Genomic DNA, 21,891 nt, shown 5'->3' on the forward strand with positions numbered 1-21,891 from the left:
GCATGCAAACAGTATCTTTATGCTCAGATTACAGCCTTATTAACCAAGCCAGAGCCTACCGCATGACATTACCTGCAAGTCCTGGGGTCCATGGTATCCACAAGAAAGGTAGTGGCCTGGGCAAGGGCACACATATGACTACTTCAGGATGCATTGCTGCCTCGCTATTTGACTCAGAGACTCCCTGAAAGTTCAGTTTCCCTGGACAGTGGTAGCCAAGCACAACATGAGCTGGTGGCTTTGTCCATAGTCTTTGGCAAAGGGGATCCTGCTTAGGATTGATTCCTGGATCACCCTAACAGATGCCAACTCGTTTGGTTGGGGGGCTTATTGCAGCAGTAACTCGGTCCAAGGCCAATGGATCCCGTCTCAGTTGAGGTGATCTATCAACTGACTAGAACTTCAAGCAATTCGGATGGCACTGCTCCAACTGCAGTCTTTGCTAGAGGGCAAGGCAGTCAGATTCTTCTCTGACAATGCCACAATGGTGGCTTATGTCAAATAAGGAGGCACCAGGAGCGCTTCGCTCTGACAGGAAGCAAAAGCATTGTTCTATTGGGCAGAAACACACCTGCAGGAGATCTTGGCGGTACATGTGGCCAGAGTGAATAATGTTCAAGCAGATTGCCTCAGCAGACAGATATTAAGTCCAGGAGAGTGGACGTTACCACTGCAAGCATTCCAGGTCATTGTGAGCAGATGGGTTGCCCGACATTCGACCTCATGGCAACCTCAAAAAACAAGAAGGCAGATCAGTATTTCAGTCAAAGATACAAGCCCAGAAGTGCAAGTCTAGATGCCCTGGTTCAACTATGGCCAGAAACCAGGCTGCTGTATGTGTTTCCCCCTTGGCCCATGATAGGCCAGGTGATTCACCACATAGCTCATCACATGGGACGAGCGGTAGTCATAGCATCAGATGGACCCAGGCTTCCGTGGCTTGCGGATATCGTTTGCCTACACAAGAAGCAAAGTCTCAGACTCGATGTGTATCCAGATTTGCTCTTACAGGGACAGATTGCCTTAGATTGTACCACAGAAAGGTGATATCTCAAATCTCATTACCTTACCAAGGGAGTGCTTACCGCCACCTATTTTATAAATGGTAAGGGCTCCCACATTATCTGTGTGCTAACCAGTTAGTGTGAGGTAATGTAGATTCACTAACTGGTTGAAAGCAAAGGAGGGTCCACTCTACCCCTAACACACCCCTTAAAAAATTGAAAAAAAATAAATTTCCAAACAGTTACTGTATGAACATTCCAGAACTAACGCATGAATGTCCTTCATTAGGCCATTTTTTGCAATGTTAGACGCACTTTAGTGCCTAACGCAGCTTCGTAAAAGGACCTCTAATTAACTTATCAAAGTCACAAGCAGCTATTGGGATTTTGAACCTGGGCACACCTGCTGCTCTAATCATGAGGCTACTCCTCTATTCTTACTAAACGCAGAGGTTAATAGTTTTTGATAAAAGAGGGCAGTCCACAGACTTCTGTTCCACTAAACACTGGAACAAAGTTTAATGCCAGCAGTAAACAGATCAAATGTCCTATGCAGTCTGCCTATTTTTTTCTGTCAGCTCTGCAAAGACTATATCATACCTGCCAGCCATAGAGCATGACCCTTTTCATTATTTTATTAAATCTTGCCAATCCAAATTCAGTAAATATTTCTCTAACCTTTATATTGCTTCTGTAATTCTCTATTTCATTGTTCGTTGGTTTTATCCAATCTCTTGCTTTTTTTGGCCAAATGTTTTACTTCATTTAGCTCCAATAAAAATCTGCTCCTTTCCTCTGTGCATTGTTTTGCTGTGCCACCTTTCTACCACTTTTTTCTTTTGGCCTGGCTGTTTCCCCCTTCTCCTTTGAACTTTCATTTGCAACGACTTTGTGATTTATTTTTTTTTTTGCTCCCATTTTATATCTTTTCCCAAGTCTTGTACAATCCAGTGTACAATCTCAGCAAGGGATTGTACTCTAGAATTTCTTCCAGAGCCTTGCAGTCAAGGACCTTAAATCCAGCAGTTGGTGTTGCCATTGTACAGTGACTCCTTCCCACCAGGAGCTCTGAGCATTGCCTCTGTAGGATCACCTGCTCTAGCCACTTGGGAGCAGAAGAGCACTGGTCAGCCTTCTGTTCTTCATTTCTTTTGCCATGTTATTTTTATATCATACCCCCTTTTAAAGCTAGTGTCTCTCTTCTAAAGTCTCCTGTTGTCTGCTTTTTTATTTATCATTCTTTCTATTAGTCTCTCTATCCATTGTCCACCCTTCCTTTCTCTTTACTTGCACCCTTTTTTAGGTCCCATTTTATCAGTTCTGTTTATTTTTATCCATCTATTTCTTTCTTTATACTTTTTCCTAGTGTTCAGTTTTCTTCGAGAGTTTTCATTTTCACCAGGAATATGAATTTGTTTGAAATGACATGAGAAATGTTGTTTTGCCCAAAATCAGAGGGGACAAAAACCTGAATTTTAATTTCCCCCCGTGTCATACATAATGCGCACTCTGAGTACAGTGTGTGGAAAAATAGCTTGTATTCTTCGTAAATAGTGGGTAGTATTCAAAATATAGTCCCTGAAAACCAAAAAAAAATGAAATAAAAAGCAAACCAAAACAAAAATTCCCATAAATGACACAAGAAACTCCTCATTTTCATCCACTTCCCCATCTCCATTTGTCTGTCTTCTCATTTACCCATTTTTGTCTCCTGTTTGTATTATTTTGCTTGATCATTTTTCTCTGTATGTGTGCCTGTATCCTAGTCATATGCGTGATTAAGAAAACTAGCAGCCCATCAAATCTTAGCTGTTTGTCAGGGAGGGAAACAAGATGGTGACTAGAGTGGACGTTTGTGTCTAAGCTCCCACTATATAGGCTAAATTTTACCTTAAAAACTTGTATTTACATACCGTTTTGATGCCTAAAAGGAGGGGATGGCAGAGGCGACTTTGACACCCCGTCAGACTGCAATTACAGCATTTGCAGTCCCGACGCCGTTGGGCATATCCGCAGCTGAGCCCCAGGAGCAGCCCAGCATGGACGGCGAGATCTTGCTGAGCCCTTCGGGACCTGACCCTCCTCCCCCTCCGAGAAAAACAACGGAACATGGCCTTCATGTGGAGGGATCTCGGGAGCAGCCAAAAGAGGAGGAAATGTCATTGCTGGTGACTCCGGAGAGGATTGCAGAGGGAGGAGGTGCACTGCAATCGAGCGGTGGTGAGTTTGGGGGAAGTGAAACCCGGGAAGGGGAACGGGATCCCGGGCTACCTCAGCTCAAGAAACCGGCAATGGTTACACTGGACTCACTATGGGGAGCTATTGAAAATCTTCAAAAAGTATGCACGGGATTCATATCTCTAATGGCTGATGTTTCAACTAAAGTTAAAAAATTAGAAATAGACTATCAAGATCAAATGAAACAAGTGGGGGACATTGAAAAATCTATAATTGAGTTTAAATCCGTAAATAAGCAGCAAGCAATGGATAAACTATTTCTTCTTCGTAAAATTGAAAATCTGGAAAATCAAAATCGGAGTTTAAATTTAAGGATTTTAAATTTTCCTATGTCTAAATTTAAAACTCCTAGAGAGATTTTCAAGGACTTTTTAGTTTCCATATTGAAAATTACAGAAGTGAATATACCACCTTTGCAAAAGATTTATTATTTGAAAAGGACAAAAAAAGAGATTGATACAACTACTGAACAAGATTTATCAGCACTTTTGGAATCATCAAAGCTTGAATTGTCTGGTCGAGCTACATTAATAGTATCTTTAGTATTTCATCAGGACAAAGAAATGATTTTGAGATTGTACTATAGTTTGAAACAAGTTTCTTTTTTGGGAGAAAGAAAATATATATATATACTCGGATGTTTCAAAGTGGACTCAGTCAAGAAGGAAAGAATTTCTTACATATCGGGACAAAGTTGTTTCATTAGGTGCCTCCTTTCAGTTAAGATTTCCCTGTAAATGCTTTGTTGTATTTCAAAATAATAGGTATATTTTTTTATGATTCAGACCAATTACGTTTCTTTTTAGAAGGGAAAGGAGTTTCATTTCCACCATAGTGATTTCCGGAATAATTCAAGTCCGTCGTTGAGCCATCGGTTTCACTTTAATTTCCTGTTATTAATATGGTGTTCTTCCCTAGAAGAGTTTCCTTCTTTGTTTCCCTCCTCCACTTTGTTTGAGGACTATGTTTAAGTTAAATAATACTTTTTGATTTATTCTGTTTAACCCAAAAGAAAATTGGATTTATTAATTTGTATTATTACCTTTTTGATTTATTTTGTTTATTCCAATAATTTATTGGATGTATCAATATTGGAATATTTCCCATTAAGCACAATTCTGTACTTAATTAAAAATTAAATAAAGAATTAAAGGAAAAAAAAAATCTTAGCTGTTTGTCATTGCCTAACTGCTTTCTTCATGTGGTAATCTTGAGAAAATGGAAAATACTGTACTGTAATCCATTATACAGCAATGAAAAGAGAACTAACATTTTGGCCCTGATTCTGCAAAGTGTGTCCCGATTTTAGGCAGCTATAGGCATCCTACAGCTGTCTAATCAGCCAATCGGGATGCACGTTTTTGAAAAAAATGCTCCCCGAGCAGGCCGCCTATATTGAAGGCGCCTCCGAGAGCTTAGGGAAGCCCGCAATACCGCCTAAGCTCACCTAAGGGCCTTAGGCAGCCCTACGCGTCTCCCTAGTAGAGGAAGGGACGCTCACAATGTAGGCCAGCAAAATGCTGACCTACATTGTAAGTAAACACGGCCGCTATACTTATCACAGCAAGGGATCTCCCTGCTGCGATAAGTATAGCAGCTGCGGCCACCTGTCCGATCGTCGGCAGGAGAGTGCCCAACAACTCCTGTCACTCCCTCCCTCCCCCAAACTCCCGAATGCCAGCAGGAGGGTGCCCAACCCCTCCTGCTGGAAGGCCACACCCCCTCTGGACCCCCCATGCTAACGCCCCTCCACGCTACCACCCCGTTGATGAACCCCCCCATAACCTTCCCCCCAACCAACCTCTCCCCAACTAACCTCTAATTGTTGGCTGGCCAGCCGGGTCTTGCTGATGTCCAGCCATCAGGCCAACCTAATCGAAATGAGGTGGGCCCGCCCCTTTCCGGCCAAACCCCACTAGGTCTAAGGCTTGGTTGACCCAGGCTCTAGGAGCCTGAGCCAATCAGGCCTTAGACTTAGTGGGGAGGGGTGGAACCGATAAGCCTAAGGCCTGATTGGTCCAGGCTCCTAAAGCCTGGGCCAATCAGGCCTTAGACTTAGTGGGGTTGGGCCGGGAAGGGGCAGGCCCGCCTCATTTCGATGTTCTTCTTAAGTATATGTCTTAACTTTAGGTCTGCCCCCTATTTTCTCTTCCTGTGCATTTCTATGTTTTTTTGTGCTTTTCATCTTCCTGTCCACATGCAGTCAATCCTCTCCTGCATGGGCAAGCTTTCTCTTCTTCAGTTAGTCACAGTGTTACTTACAGTATAATTTTCCTTTTTGAGAACACTCTCTGGTGTCAGGTCAAAAGCGCGCCGGGACAAAGGCGTGCCCAGACAATTGAGCGCAGTGCGGAGGCGCACGCCGCAGAAAATTACTGTTTTTAACGGCTACGACGGGGGGCATGGGGGGGAAAACCCCCCCCACTTTACTTAATAGAGATTGCGTCGCGTTGTGGGGGCGTTGTGGGGGGTGTGGGGGGTTGTAACCCCCCACATTTTACTGAAAACTTCACTTTTTCCCTGTTTTTAGGGAAAAAATTAAGTTTACAATAAAATGTGGAGGGTTACAACCCCCCAACCCCCCCACAACGCCGGCGCGATCTCTAATAAGTAAACTGGGGGGGCTCCCCAACAAAAACCCCCGTCGGAGACCCTAAAAACTGTAATTTTCTTCGGCGCGCGCCTCCATCTTGCGCTCAGTTGTTGGCGCGCGTCTTTGTCTTTCGCAGGGTTGTCTATGAACCCACTCTCTCAAGGCATGGAGCAACATAATGAAAAAGGAAATCAAATATACAGCAAAATTTAAAAAATATATATTTTAAAAAGCAAAACAAAACAATAAAAAATAGTGAGAAAGTATACTTGGCCCTCTTGTTTATGTGCATTTGATATACCTCCCTGTCTTGAAGAAGTTCAGAGCACTTAACATTGAATAATAATCAGGTAGTCTAGGCATTTTCCCTATCTGTCTCAGTGGTCTCACAATCTAACTACAGTACCTGGGACAATGGAGGATTAAGTTACTTACCCAGCATTGCTGAAGCAGCAGCTGTAACCACCAGGCCACTCCGCTCCACTCTGCTCTACTCTTCTCACCAAATCTGGCTGTGGCACTACTCTTCAGCTGTTAAAAAATTTAAATTGAATTAGGTTGGGCAGACTGGATGGACCATTCGGGTCTTTATCTGCAATCATCTACTATGTTATGTTACTGTTAACATAATTCAGTAACCTCAGCTAGATACTGGAACCTTAATTGGGAAAGTAGCATAAGATTGAAGCTGGAGCACTGAGGACAAGAGGCTGAGGGCCAGATTCTCAAAAATTGGCATTAAATGCCAACAGGGTGCTGTCGCAGGCGTTCTTGTAGTGATTTGAAAAACACGAGTCATTCGCAAAAAAATCGCTAATGCAAATGAGGTTGGTGGACAGTAGCAAAGATTTGCTAAATTTGCAAGTGCCTGTCGCTGGTGATAGAGATGGGCACATGCACAGAATAAAGGCAAAAAAAAATAACAAAATAGTTGAGCTGCAAGTAACCCTCTCCCGCCACCAAGCATCACAGCGGGAGAAATGCCCAATATCTCCCGCCGCCAACCAACACAACCCCCAATCCTCCTCAGCAGTGAGAGAGGTGTTCATGCTCTCCCGCTACCAACCGACACAGCTCCCCACTAGTGGGAGAAATGCCCAGTTTCTCCCACTGCCAATTGACACAAGCCCCCAATCCTCCTCAGCAGTGGGAGAGATGCCCACACTCTCCCGCTGCTATGCTACACACCCCCTGTGCCTCCTAGGATCCCCACACTCTCCCCCTTACCTTTCTTTAGATGGCTGGCTGGAGGGATGCCTACTCCCTCTGGCCAGCTGGCCCGCCTCTTCAAAATGGGCCTTCCTCTCCCACACCGGGGAGGGGCCTAAGGCTCTGATTGGCCAAGATGCAGCTCCTGATTGGTGTAGCCCGACTTTAGTACAGGAAGAGGCGGTCGGAGCATACCGCGAGTGATTTCCTTCACTCGCTGGCACTCCAAATGCCCTCTCCTGCCTCTCCAGCTGCCCTCTCCTGCCTCCCCAAGCGAAAAACCATATTCATAGTTTTTTTATATATTGGCGGAGGGTTCCTGGAACAGAACCCCCGCAAATATCAGGTGAGTACTGTATTACAATATTTTAAGACTTAACTTGACATGTTGTAGATAAGTACCAAATACAATAAATTTGTTCAAACATTTTATACAGGTTTTAAACAGAAGTAACAAGATCGAAAAGGAGAAATTTGAGGATGCAGTCTTTGAAAATAGTAAACAGGAAATGGCAAACTTGAAGAAAGAATTAAAAAGTACTGCAGAAGGTAACAATTTTGTGAGAAACTTTTGAAATCCACATTTCCTACCAATTAATATTCCTTGTTGCACATAATTTGTTTTCCTGTCTTTTGTTTGTAGAAAATAATTCTCAAAAACCCAGCTCATGGATTTTAAATAATACTTTAAACAGTGAAAATTATATTTTCTCTTAAAAATGTGACCTTTGAAATTGCTAATTATTGCTACATTGCATTTCATAATAATCCTGATTAAGATTTTCTTATGTTGCATTCATGAGTGCTGTAGGGCTCCTTTATCTAGAGCAGTGTTCTTCAATTCAAGGCTTGGAGGCCAATTGTGGCCCCTGGAGACCTTTTGGGTGATCCTCGTTGTCAGGTTGGCTTTTTTCCTTCATGATTTATCTCTCTACCCCAGCTCAAGACAAAAAGGAGAAATGGATGGGAGGAAGAACAACATGCTTGAAGGACACGGTATTCTTGATAGATGAAGAGAATGTATTTTGAAATGCCCAACTCCTTGAGGGATACTCCCAATGAAAAATCTGAAGGCAGGCTAATGCGAGAGCATGTCATTGACACACGCTGGTTAACAGTGTTGTGGCCCTGCATAGGAAGATAGTTGGTGGCTCTCCTTCAGCTCATTTGGATCCAAAGTGGCCCTGACTTATAAACTAGTGAAGGCCACTGATCTAGAGGATAATGTGTAGCGTGATATTTCTTGTTGCCATTTGCTGTTTAAGGATGTAGAACAGGTACAAGTGGATTGATTTTTCACTCGGTCAAAAATTACAAGGACTAGGGGGGACACTCGATGAAGTTACAGGGAAATACTTTTAAAACCAATAGGAGAAAATTTTTTTCACTCGGAGAATAGTTAAGCTCTGGAATGCATTGCCAGAGGTTGTGGTAATGTAGCTGGTTTTAAGAAAGGTTTGGACAAGTTCCTGGAGGAAAAGTCCATAGTCTGTTATTGAGAAGGACATGGTGGAAGCCACTGCTTGCCCTGGATCGGTAGCCTGGAATGTTGCTGCTCCTTGGGTTTTTCCCAGGTACTAAGGACCTGGATTGGCCACCATGAGGATGGGCTACTGGGCTTGATGGACCATTGGTCTGACCCAGTAAGGTTATTCTTATGTTCTAAGACCATCAGGTGTGAAATTGGAACAGCTTTTACCTGCTTTGAAGTTGCTTGGTGATAAAGGTGCGTGACGTTAGCCCTGGGATTGGTAATGTGGAAAGTGCTACATCATAGTCTGGTTCTTACTGTTGAGAATACGCCAAATAAAGCACCATTGTTGAGCTGCTGGCAAGGTGGGCCTCACATTTTTATTGGGAGATGTTCTGGTCATTGTTTCATGGTATTGTTTTCTTCAAGGATTTTAGTTAAATGCTCGTACCTTGAACCTAATCATTGGCAGGGCTTTTGGTTGTGTACCGTCCTGTTGAAACTTTAGCAAGACAGAGATAAGAAGCACTTCCTGTATTGTCAGAGATTGAAAGTATCTACTCATGACACTTTGTCTGCAAGTACAGAATGTGCTGTTTTGGTTGCAAACATACCATTGTTTGCCTTGGTGTATGGTGTAAATAAATACTCTGCAACTAAGGTAATAATGTTTCAGAATCTTAAATCCTTCACCTCAGCGTAGATATATTTCGAGAGTTCATCTTGACAGGGAGAGGGAAGGAATAAGGGAAAACTTAATCTGCTGGAGTTTATTTGTATTGATAACCATTGTCTTCAGATTGCTACCAACCCACTCTGATCTAAAAAGACAAAAATGATTTGAATAAACAAAGTGTAAATATTGTGGACGGTATTGTCTGAAATTGCTCATTAGTGCTGCATTGCATTTCATAATAATCCTGATTAAGATTTTCTTTATGTTGCATTCATGAGTGCTGTAGGGCTCCTTCATCTGGAGGATAACGTGTAGCATGGTACCTCTCGTTATCAGTTGCTGTTTAAGGGTTTTCTCAGAAGACCATCACGTGTTAGACTGAAGCAGCTTTTACCTGCTTGTGGATGCTATGTGTGGATTTTGCAGGTTGTGTGATATTTCTAAACACAACCAGTCTGAAATGGCTGTATGAGTAACAGCTTCCTTGACCTTGTGTGAAGATCAGACTTCCATTCCATGCACCCTGCTTGCCTAACCTAATAACATCCATGGCGGGGATCCCTGATGCCAATCCTAAAGGACTTCCACAATGAAATATGCATGGGATATATTTGCATAATGTAGAAGCAAAGCATTCAGGTACATCTCATAAATACCGTATTTTCTCGCATATAACGCGCGCGTTATACGTGGTTTTTACAAACCGCGCATACCCTTGCGCGTTATACGCGTGAGCGCGTTGTACAAAAATTTTTTTACATAGTTTCCCCCCCCCCCCCGACGCCCGATTCATCACCCGGAAGAAGCGCTCGCACTCCCACCCGAAGGACCGCTCGCACCCCCACAGCCTCCCCCCCTCCCCCATGGAGAAGCTGTCTACCTTGTTTCCGGATGCCAGCCCAGCTGCTTCCTCTGCCGGTGGTCCTGCCCCTTCTCAGAGCCCTGTGCTGCGCTGCTTCCTCTTCAGGCGGTCCCGCCCTTTCTCTGATGTCAGAGAAAGGGTGGGACCGCTGGAAGAAAAAGCAGCGCAGCAGGGCTCAGAGAAGGGGCGGGACCGCCGGCAGAGGAAACAGCTGGGCTCGCTGGCATCTGGAAACAAGGTAGACAGCTTCTCCATGGGGGAGGGGGGGAGGCTGTGGGGGTGCGAGCGGTCCTTCGGGGTGGGAGTGCGAGCGGTCCTGCGGGGGGGGTGAATCGGACGTCGGGGGGGGGACATCAGGCTTTCAGGGTAGGGACAGTACTTCAAGGAGGAAAGGAGAGTCGGGGCGGGCGAAAGGAGAGTCGGGCAGCATGCGCGGTATACGGGTGTGCGCGGTATATAAAAATTTATGTACATAAATATGTGTTTTTTGCGCGCTATACCCGTGTGCGCGTTTTACACGGGTGCGCGTTATCTATGTGAAAATACGGTATTCTTTTTGGAAATCCTGAAAACAAATTTGGTTTGTACCCTTTGAGGGGATAGTTTTATGGCAGCACAAATTTTTACCCTAAACATACCAAAGCAAAAACACAGCCTGAATCTGTGTACTTTAAGTTCCTGTGCCATGTAAAACCATAAAAGCTTTACTACGAGGCTGAACATTACCAATCCCAGGGCTAACATCACGCGCCTTTTTCACCAAGCAACTTCAAAGCAGGTAAAAGCTGTTCCAATCTCTCCCTCTGATATTGTGGCCTCCAGTTATGTTTTATAAAGTAATTTCTAATTCTAGTACAATAGGTGTTGCAATTTGGACGAGTGGGTTATATCCCAATGCTCATGAGCCATGCAGAAGGTCCAGCTTTTGAATTCTTCTTTCTTCACCAGAGGGCTCTGCTTCCCCTTTCAGTTTTTCATTTTGCATGCGAGTCAGAATGAGTCTTTCTGATCTACTCAGCTTATTTCTTTATTTTTATTGGTCTTTTCAGTCTTTTTTTGCTTGATTTTGGTGTTAAGAGCTCCCGTAGTCAAGGGTCCAGCTCTGCCTGCATAGAGGAGAAGCACACTACAGTCAGCAGCTGACAGGCCAATCCCTTGTGGTACCTGTTGGCCAGCCTGCAGAAGCATTTTTGGAGCTTGGTTCTGTTTCCCTTGTAGCATTGCTTGCCTACTGCATTGCAGGGGCTTGACTGCAGACTGTTAGGCATCTGTAGGGGGTTCAGCTGATTCTAAGAATTTTTACCTTTCTCTCGTCTGCCCCGTGTACCTTTAGAATCCCTGGTGGTCCAGCGATGAAGCACAGCAGGAGCGATCTTCCTGTGCACAGCGCTAGCTGATTGGCTACCGTGAACTCACGGCAGCCAATAAGCTAGCAGCTCTGCACGAGCTGCCCATGCAGAGCTGCTAGCTGGTTGGCTGCCGTGAGTTCTTGCTGTCCTGCGAGAACTCGTGGCAGCCAATTAGTTAGTGGCTCTGCATGAGCAGGAGCAAAGGAAGGTCGCTCCTACCGCAGTTCACCACTGGACCACCAGGGATTCTAAAGGTATGCAGGGAAGTTGGGAGGGAGATAAAAATTCTTAGACTCAGCTGAGACAGGAGGGTCCCTGCTATCCTGGCCCACCACTGAACCACCAGGACTTAAGGCAGGCCCGGTGGAGGCCTGTAGGGCTCTGGGAGGGAGGGGGACAGGGTACAGAACCTGGCAGCACAGAGAGGGAGGGGGGGGGCTTAGTGCAGAGACTGAAAGGGGAGGGAGTGAGTGAGGGGACTGGATGCAGAGCCTGGCAGAGCAGGGAGGGAGGGGGAACAGGTTTATATTCATGTATACATTAATGTATTACACGTCCATAAGTTTTTTGAACAGATATTTTGCTATATAATACATTAAGAGCCACATTCTGCAAACAGCACCTACAAAAAATGCCACCAATCGCTTTTCAATCACTCTACAGCGCTGTTGACAGAATCACGGCTAACATTAAACATAGGCACAATTAATGTAGGCCATCAGTGCTAAGGTCATTTCTAGCGTAAACCATGCCTATTTTGACCTTAGGTGCCCCTGTAGATGCAATTATGGCTTCCTCTTTTGGGAGGTGCCTATATTTTTTTTAATGACATTTTAATAGTTTTTAATCGACACGGTCAATTACAGTGCCAATCGACACCAATTAAAATTATTAACCCCCTCCCCCCTTTTACTAAGCCGCAGTAGAGGTTTCTACCTCGGCCCAGAATACTACATGTTCTGACACTGCTACAACGCTCATAGAAGGCCTACGTTAGATGGTGGTAGGGCACCTACCGCCACCTAACTTATGGTACTGTTTAGAGAATTTGGGCCAAAGTGTTCACAAGTTTATTGAGAGGTTCTTCAGGATCAGTAATCGAAATCTGTAACCTGTAACCTATAAGTGCTATTTTATCTATGCAAGTTTCTGCGATCCTTTTCCTGTCATAAATAATTGCTTTGTTTCCTGAGAGTCATGTGAGGTTTAGGATTTCCCCAATGAATATGCATGAGATCTATTTGCATGCAGTGCCTCCATTGTATGAAGACAGATCTTATGCATATTCACTATGGAAAACCTGAAAACCCAACCTGGCAAAGACCAAGGTTGTACATCCTTAGGTTAGAACTATGTCACTGCCAGAATTGCACACAGTACTCAAGGTGAGGTCGCACTGTGGAGCAATACAGAGGCATTATAGCAGGGGTATCAAAGTCCCTCCTCGAGAGCCGCAATCCAGTTGGGTTTTCAGGATTTCCCCAATGAATATGCATGAGATCTATTAGCATATAATGAAAGCAGTGCATGCAAATAGATCTCATGCATATTCATTGGGGAAATCCTGAAAACCCGACTGGATTGCGGCACTCGAGGAGGGACTTTGCCACCCCTGCATTATAGTATTCCTTATCTTATTTTCTATCCCTTTCTTAATAATGTGTAGTATTCGTTTTGCTTATTTGGCTGCCATCACACAAGCCAAAAGATTTTAGTGTATTGTCCATGACACCTAGATCTTTTTTTCTTGAGTGCTGATTTCTAAGGTGGGACCTAAGATCTGGCAAGAAACAGAGGGCCATCCATACTGGTAGCAAAGTCACAGATAACCTCACAAAATGGAATGTGATCTGATTGACTGATTGATGTTGTATATAGCCAACAGTGACCAATCAGAGCCAATAACTATGAGTTTGTATTGTGACATGTTTTTCACATTCCAGAGGATTTACAAGGTGACCAGTTTAAAGAATAAAAATTTAAAAATAGAATTTAAGTGATTCTTGGTGAATATTTAAGTTTGCTATGTATATATTTGTAATGATGTACAGATGTCCTTTGAAGATCTTTAAAAAAATACATTCAAAGGGCTTCTTAAAAAGTTATGTTTTCCTGCCGAGAAACAGTATATAAGATATTTGAAACATGAACATTTATTTTCTGCAAAACATTGCAACAGTGTATTGAGTTTTGTTTTGTTGACCATTAGGTATCTTTTTCATCTGATCAGAGATACCATTGTATGTAATGAAAACACGGGCAGTGTGCTGTTTCTCATGAAACACCACTGTGGATACAGTTAGATCAAATTACACTCTTACCAAGTAATTTGGAGATACGAGTTCCAGAGGTTCTTACAATTCATTAAGAACAAAAAACAGAAAAGAAAAAGCTATTATATATGATATAGTTAGATAGATTTGAAATGCATATCTGATACTTTTTATGTCAGGAAATTGCAAAAGCAAAACTGGAAAAATAATAGGTTTGTTTAAATGCTACTTGAAAGTAAGATCCCTTTTCAATTTCAACTTATGTTTGATGAAACTTCATCATTCCCAACATTATTCAAGGGTACTACCATGTAACTATTACATTGCTGCTTGCATCCCTCCATGCAGCCACAAAAATGATTTGAGAGCTTTAGAAATAAAAATATTTTTAAGAATATCAGATGATATGCACTGCAGAAGTCCTTAGCACATAAATAAGTCCCTCAGCTCTGTGTGCGGCGGCTAAGAAAGCATATAGAATGTTAAGAATTATCAGGAAAGGAATGGAAAACAAAGATGAAAATGTTATAATACCCTTGTATTGCAGCGAAGGCCTGCCCATGTACAGGTAGAGCCGCTAGCTGATTGGCTGCCTTGAACTCGCAGCAGCCATTCAGCTAGCGGCTCTGTACAGGCACATCACTAAAGCTGTGTTCTTTTGTACAAAAGATAATCGGATACTTCACTCTCTATTGATACTCTCCAATATTCCAATTCAACTTTCATCAACATTGAAAATTTTGGGTGTTACTTTCGATCCCAAATTATCCTTCCAACCACAAATTTCCACTACTGTACAACATAGCTACTACAAGTTACATCTCATTCACTCGATATCACATCTCTTGCTTTCCTTGGCTATTAATATTCTTGACCATTCCTTAGTAATTAGTACACTCAATTACTGTAGTTCCTTATATTACAGTATTAGACTTAAAGATTTACATAGTCTACAATTAGTCCAAAATACCTCTATTAAACTAACTGGAAAAAAATTTTGATCATGTTCCCTCCTAAAATCAGCTCACTGGTTACCTATTAACCACCACTTAACATTTAAGGTCTTGCTTTTGGTCTTTAAGACACAATCTACTCGATCTCCATCCTACTTTGATAACTATTTCTTCATTTATTTAATCCGTCCTCCCAAAGGAGCCCAGAATGGGTTGCAAAGGTACATTCATAGTATATATAGGACAAAATTAAGTGAAAGACATATTTGGCAGACATAGCTTAGAAGAGCTTGATACCATATTTACCATCTCGCACATTTCACTCCCTCCAACAGATCTTCTCACAGTCCTTCCTGTAAGATATATTACATATGCATCCACCAAAGAATATATTTTCTCAGTCAATAGTCCACAAGTCACATCAGACTTGAACCCAATATTGAACGTTTTAATCCCTTCTTATTTTCAGGCACATTTAGCTAACATCCCTCCTTTACTCTCCTCACTTTTTCCATATAGGATCCAGTGGAGATCAATACAGATTCCGAAGCATAGTCTTAACTTTCCACTATTCTTTACTCATCTTTACTATCAATTATGGAGATCCATTTTCACTACTCTTTCGTACTTCAACCTAATTCTAATCCTCCTTCTTAAATTATTACATTATCTTAATGAAATGTAAACCGCATAGATACTTCTGCCAATGTGGTATATCAAACATTAAATAAACTTGGAAACATGAGAAAATATATGCCTGCTGTCCTTGGAGAACACCTGCTACAGGTAAGTATCTGCTTTTCCAATGGAAGAGGAGTTAGAAAAGGCTTTAAGCTTATTTGAATTAAGAAAATATATTAGTTAAGTCACAGGCATATTTCATCTAAATGGAGATGAAAATAAAATGTTCATAATCTTATTAAAAGGAATACTGTGTAAAAGTCTATTCTAGTGCAGTATGTGTGTCATTCTGGACAGACGGGTAATCTTCCCGTGCTTGCAAGCCCTGCAAAAGGAATCCATGCCAGCATTTCAACACAACCTCCTTTGCTAGAGAGCTATGCTGCTCTCTTCAGTTTTTACTTCTGCATACGAGCTGGAAGGAGACTTTCTGATCTGTTCTGTATATTTCTTTATTTTTTATCTTTATCACAGTTTTTGGTGGCTTTTGGTGCTTAGAGATCCCCACTTTGAGAGCTAAACTCTGCCTGTGTGGAGGATAAGTAGATTGAGATCTGCAGCTGACAGGTCAATCCCTCAGTGGTACCTGTTAGCTAGACTCTAGAAACTTTTGTGGAGCTCGGATTCTGGTCCCCTAGTAGCTTTGCTCACCTACTGGGTCACAGGGGCTTGAGTGCATCCATAGGGGGCTCAGCAGGGATCTTCATTTTGCCTTCCCCCTTTCGCATGCCTGGGTCCACGAGGGTTGAGGATCAGTCAGACTTCAGTCCAACTGGTAGCCCGACGATTTCAGCATTGGAAGAACAGTCACATTGAGGTAGTGATTTCTTCTCCCAGATCCAGCTACTTTAAGAACCCCGGGATGGCAGTCTACCTGAGCGTAGGAGCGTGGAAGCCACAGAGCCCTAGACACAAGCTGAAGTCATCTAAAGGGGACTCTGTACTGCCTAATATAACATTTTCTCCTGAATTTGTCATCTGATGTTGAGAGCTTATCTGGATGGACGAGATCCCCAGAGGAGGTCTGGCAGCGCACCCGGATGTGCAAGGGAGGTTTGGATTCCCAGGGCACATCTAGCTCAGTATCAGAGGCTGGCCAGGATCCAATGGACCTTTCAGATGGAGACTCGGAGGACGAGGGGTCTATCTGTATGCCCTTTCATTTCAGAGCGAGTTCTCCCTGCTGGGAGATGCAGGGCCACAGGCAGGTGCGAGTACACAAGATAACAGTGGTGGCCCTCAATCATGCACTGTTAGAGCTTATTGCTAGCTCTCTGTGGAAGTTAAACTTGGACTTCCAACAGGTCCCATCTGCTTCCTGCTCTTTTCTGAGAAGAGTGAGAGCCCAGTCATCTTCTTTTCCCTGGCATCCTGATATGAGTGTGTTAATCCTAGAGCATCAGGATGCTCCTGAATGGTCTCTAAAGGTAGCCAAGACAATGGCTTGGCTGAATCTGATGGCACAGGAATGTCAGCAGATGTTCGCTTAGCCTAAGATAGATTATTTTGTAGTGCAGGTAACCAAACACACATCCCTGCAAAGTAAGGGAGGTGTGGTATTAAAGGATATGCAAGATGTCAGGGTGGATGTGATTCTTAAGACAGTTCAAAGGCTAGCCTTGGGAATCAAAGCAGCTGCAGCGACTTCCTTTGTGACATGCACCTGTCATCAAAAGGCCAAAAAACTATAAACCCAATGTTGCCAAACTCCTGTAAACTTGACTTAACAAAAAATTGGCAACAAATATGGAGAGAGAACAAGCCTTCACCATATAAAGTCCAGAAAGAGAAGAAGCAGCACAATTACATAAATGTATTTTGTGAATCAAAGATACATTATACTTGTGAGAAAGAGACCTCAGTACTGGAGAAACTGCAATCGATTGGATTTTTTGCAGTATTCCTCGGGCTGACAACTCATGTAATCAATCACTTCAACCTAAATGAGTTTGTCCCATATATCATTTTGTCTCTTCCATAGATGTGATACTAATATATGAAAAAATAATGATGAAAAAAATATATAATAAAAAGTCAAAATGTGAACTAAAGTGTTAATTGTGCTCTCTTCCATTCGGAAAAATGCCTTCAATTTTCTTTCAGTTGCATGCTTTAAATACAGAACAAACAAAATGTCAGACTTCTCTGGTTCTGAAAAGAATGTCAGTCACTGTCCGACAGAGCTCTGTTTTGCCGTCTTCGTCAGGAACAGAAACTCCTTTCATTCTTTCATATGTCCATTGCAAATTGGAAACAATAGAGAAGTCTGTCGAAAAACATCAGAGGTTAGCCTCAATAAAACTTTTCTCCCTCCACTTACATGATCAGTTAACAAAAGTCATGTCAGGTTGCAGGAGCTTGTACTGGTGGAGGGCGAACCTTTACTCCAGCTCCTATTAGCAGGAATGGATTACTTGGATACTCTCTATGACATCATCAAGAGCAAAGACTCAGCTTATTTTATCTCAGCCACAGAATGCTCTATAAAACTAATAACTGTAAAAAAAAAAAATAAATTGATCACAAATTCAAGTTCAAATTATTGATATACCTCTAATATAAAAACCAAGGTAAATCTATGCAGTTTACAATAAAATGTTAAAAAAATAAAATAAAAGCAAAAATAAAATAAGAAGGGGAAAGGAACAAAAAAGGACAAAACACAAAAATTCCGACAAACAAATTTGGAAACATGAGGAAAGGAAAGAATAGGTAGGTTCCAATAAAAACGTCCCCCCTAAAATTAGCTCACTGGTTACCTATTAACCACCACTTAACATAAAATCTTGCTTTTGGTCTTTAAGACATGATCTACTTAATCTTTGATAACTACTTGATATCATACTTACCATCCTGCACACTTCGCTCCCTCCAACAAAATCTTCTCACAGTTCCGCACGAGAGATTGTACCTCCAAGACTACCCTCAGCAGACTTCCTTTCAAGGGACAAATGTTATAGTTCAGGAAGTTTCCCTGTACCCCTCCTTCGCATTTGTTTCTAAACAGGACTGTCAACTGCTTTGGTACAAACTGAAGGGAGCATCAGAGCTCTCTAATTAAGGAGGAGGTGTTGAAAAGCTGGAATGGATTTCTTCTGCACAGCCTGCAAGCATAGGGAGATTATCTGTCTGTCCAGAATGACACACGTGTCTGTTAGAAAAGATATTAGCAAGGTAAGAACCTAATCTCTTTATATGAATCTCATTAAAAGAGAGTTTGATAAATCTAAATGCCTTTGTAGCTCTTTTCAGGTCACGAAATGAACTGTCTGCCATTAAAAAGCAATCTGGAAGTCTCCTAACAGAATATGATCGGCTTACAAAAGAACATGAGGAACTTCAGGTAAATATATGTCTTCTTAGCCACAAAAAATGGACTGTTTTTATCTGAATGTTTATATCACTACAAGAACCATTTTCATATTTGCATTACAAGCAATTCATTACAGCACTTCAGTTTTAGCAACAGATATGACAGTTATCACAATGTATAAAATTCATTTGTGCATTACTTGAGGTCTCTCTTTTAACAAGCAGGAACTAAATGTGAAAGAGATTAGAATTAACAAGGTGACAGTAAACCAAACAAGAAAGGAATACCATCTATTCTAGAGAAAATACACTTCTCCCTCCATATTCGCTGTGATAGGGGATTAACAAACCAGCAAATACAGAAAAATCATGAATAACTTTTTCATATGTTATTTACTGTTTTCTATTATAAACCATTGTGAATATGGTGAAACCACGAATAACATGGTAGGAGACCTGGCCTGTTCCTGAAGGAGAGGCAAAACATGGAGAAGAAAGTGCTGGGAATCAGCGATTTTCTCTGTAAACGCTTGGAATCAGCGATTTCTCTATGCAAGCTGATGTAATTTGGGGGAGGAGCCAGCAAGCTAAGAACCGTGAATAATTGAAACCGCAATTGCTGAAACCGCGAATATGGAGGGAGAAGTGTATGTTCTAAACTTGGGCTGAGGGACAGTAAAGCTACAAAGAAGATGAAGAATTTCCTGTTTGTAGGGCTATTCTGGTGTAAAGGACAGAGTGATTTTTTTTTTTTTTTTTTTAAGATAACTTGGGAGTTAATGGAATCTGACTGGGTTAAAATTTCTGAGTTATTGGTAATAGTATTGACATAATCACAATAAAGGACAGTCTCTGCTCCTGGGAGCTTACAATATAGTCAAGACAGAAAAACAGATGAGAGGCATGGGGAAAAAATAAACTAGGTGGACTTTTTAAAAAAGGGGGAAACAATTTATATAAAAACGTAAGCATTGCCATACTGGGACAGGCCAAAAGTCCATCACGCCCAGTATCCTGTTTCCAGAGTGGCCAATCTAGGTAACAAGAACCTGGCAGAAACCCAAATAGTAGCAACATTCTATGCTATTGATCCCAAGGCAAGTAGTGGCTTCCCCCATTTTTGTCTCAGTACCTGACTATGGACTTTTCCTCCAGGTACTTGTCTAAACTTTTGTTAAACCCAGATATGCTAGCCACTGTTACCACATCTTCTGGCAATGAGTTCCAGAGCTTAATTATTCATTGAGTGAAAAAATATTTCCTCCTATTATTTGTTTTAAAGGTACTTCCATGTTCCTTCATCTTTGTACTTTTTGAAAGAGTAAAAAATCAATTCACTTTTACCCGTTCTACACCATTTAGGATTTTGTAGACCTCTTAACACCCCCTCAGTTACCTCTTTTTTCCAAGCAAAAGAGTCCTAATCTTTTTAGCCTTTCCCTCATACAAGAGGAGTTCCATGGTATTTTCCAATCCATGTAACATGGGGCCCATGTGAAAGGTGATTATCCTGTGTGGTAAATGCAAGCAGATGCTGGGCATGCCTATTGCATTTACCACACAGGCTTCACATTTAAAATGCAAAACTTAAGGTGAAAAACTTACCACAGCTTAGTTTACTGCAGGCTTTTGTATTATATATGTATGATTGTCCATAAACAACAATAACTAGTAAATGTGAAATTTTCTAAGAATTTATTTCTAAGTGACCTAAGTGCTAGAAAGTCTTGTTGTGCTCCAAAGTTTCCATTTAACAGTTTTTGTTTGTATATGCAGAACAATATGGAGAAAACCCAAGAGAACCATATGGAGAAAACCCACGAGAAAAAAGATCAGTAGGTTCAACTCCTAACAGTCGACTTTGGCTGATCTGCATGAAGTCCAAATGGTTTTGCTGTCTTTGGCATTTTGAATGAGTTTGTTCAGGAAGAAAAGTGCCCTGATAATGACAATCTACATCTGAGTGCTCTTTGGAGCTAGTTATATTCTCTGTCGTAGTGAAACCATTAAATGGCGTAGGCTGCAATTGATAATTTGTTTACATATCTGTGACGTGTCAACTATTCAGACAAAAACCAAGTGAAGTATTTTCAAAAAAGTTGAGCAACACAATATTTTTCACATGGTTCTATTGCTTTCCATACCAAAGTGAAGATTCAGCAAGGTTTATGTCATAGAAACTGTGGAAATGTTGACCACGTCACACTTTGCCTCAGTCTGGCTTTTAGAAGATCTCCTCGCTGTCTTCAAATGCATCATTTCAGAAATCGTTCAGTGCTAGAAACTAGTAGATTTAAACATGCTTAAATAATTTTTTCAGTCAGCCATTGTTCTTGGCTTAATTGAACCTGAAAGAAAAGGGATAAAATTTAAGTGTCATAAAAGGTTTCCTATTTTTGTAATCAACACAGAGGAAGAGATTATGTTTGTTGTTAAAAAAAGGGTTTCTTTTGCATGCTTTCTGTTATATGCTAGCATTTTTACTATTACAGCATTGATTGTTTTGGTTTGTTTTTTTATTTTCAATTTCTGAATATTGACCTCACCTGCGTTTCTGTGCCACAAGGTTTGACCCTTTTTCAGGATAGTATTTAAAGAGAAAAAGCCACAAGAAAGTATGCATGCTGACACCTAAAAATGGAATGAAAATTATAGAAATGATGTGCTTTTTGGTGTTCATTGCACAGTCGGGGCAGGAGAATAAAGTTAATAATTCTTTATACGTCATAACCTTTGCTGCATCTTTTGCCCTCTCTATTGCTTGGCAGAAGCAGATACTAGTAGAGGTCACATGCTCTATATTCTCTCAGGTTTGGATTGTGAGCTTACTTTGAGCAAAGATGTCGCTGGTTTCCTAAGAGCACTTCTGAAAAGTTGCTGTTCTGAAAGCAAGAGCAGATGGATTCTTTTAGCCCAATTTTTAAAAATCAGACTGCAGTGCAAACTCTCTGCTGTCTAAAAGTCTTCCTGTAATCCAGTACTTAGCACTCGATTGTATTTGAATTTGCTGTAATTTTCCTCATTTTGTTTTAAATTAAATCTATGATCATGATCTAAAACTCCTCCCTTTATCCTAATGTTACCAGTTGGGTCTGGTTTTCTGTGGTGTGATTAGAGTTTGCAAAAATAAATAACTTGAGGAAAATTGCTGAAAATTTAACAATCCTTGATGATTATCCATTAATAACCAGATTAAGAGTAGAGCTGTAGATATTATTCACACACACAAATGCAAGGATTGTAATCACACCATCATCATTAACTTAGCCT

At 41.5% G+C, this 21,891-nt stretch overlaps 1 protein-coding gene across 1 annotated transcript in view; it reads left to right on the forward strand.

The window, feature by feature from the left end:
* Positions 1-21,673, forward strand: part of LOC117366890 — a 108,407-nt gene extending 86,734 nt beyond the window's left edge. Inside the window, exons 13-15 of the mRNA XM_033958866.1 lie at positions 7,482-7,593; positions 18,552-18,652; positions 20,398-21,673. Coding sequence (XP_033814757.1) covers positions 7,482-7,593; positions 18,552-18,652; positions 20,398-20,460 — 276 coding nt within the window. The 3' untranslated portion in view covers positions 20,461-21,673. The remainder of the gene's footprint in view (positions 1-7,481; positions 7,594-18,551; positions 18,653-20,397) is intronic.
* Positions 21,674-21,891: the final 218 nt, after the last annotated feature.

The sequence above is a fragment of the Geotrypetes seraphini genome, chromosome 9 (assembly GCF_902459505.1).
Source record: "Geotrypetes seraphini chromosome 9, aGeoSer1.1, whole genome shotgun sequence".
NCBI lineage: Eukaryota > Metazoa > Chordata > Amphibia > Gymnophiona > Dermophiidae > Geotrypetes > Geotrypetes seraphini.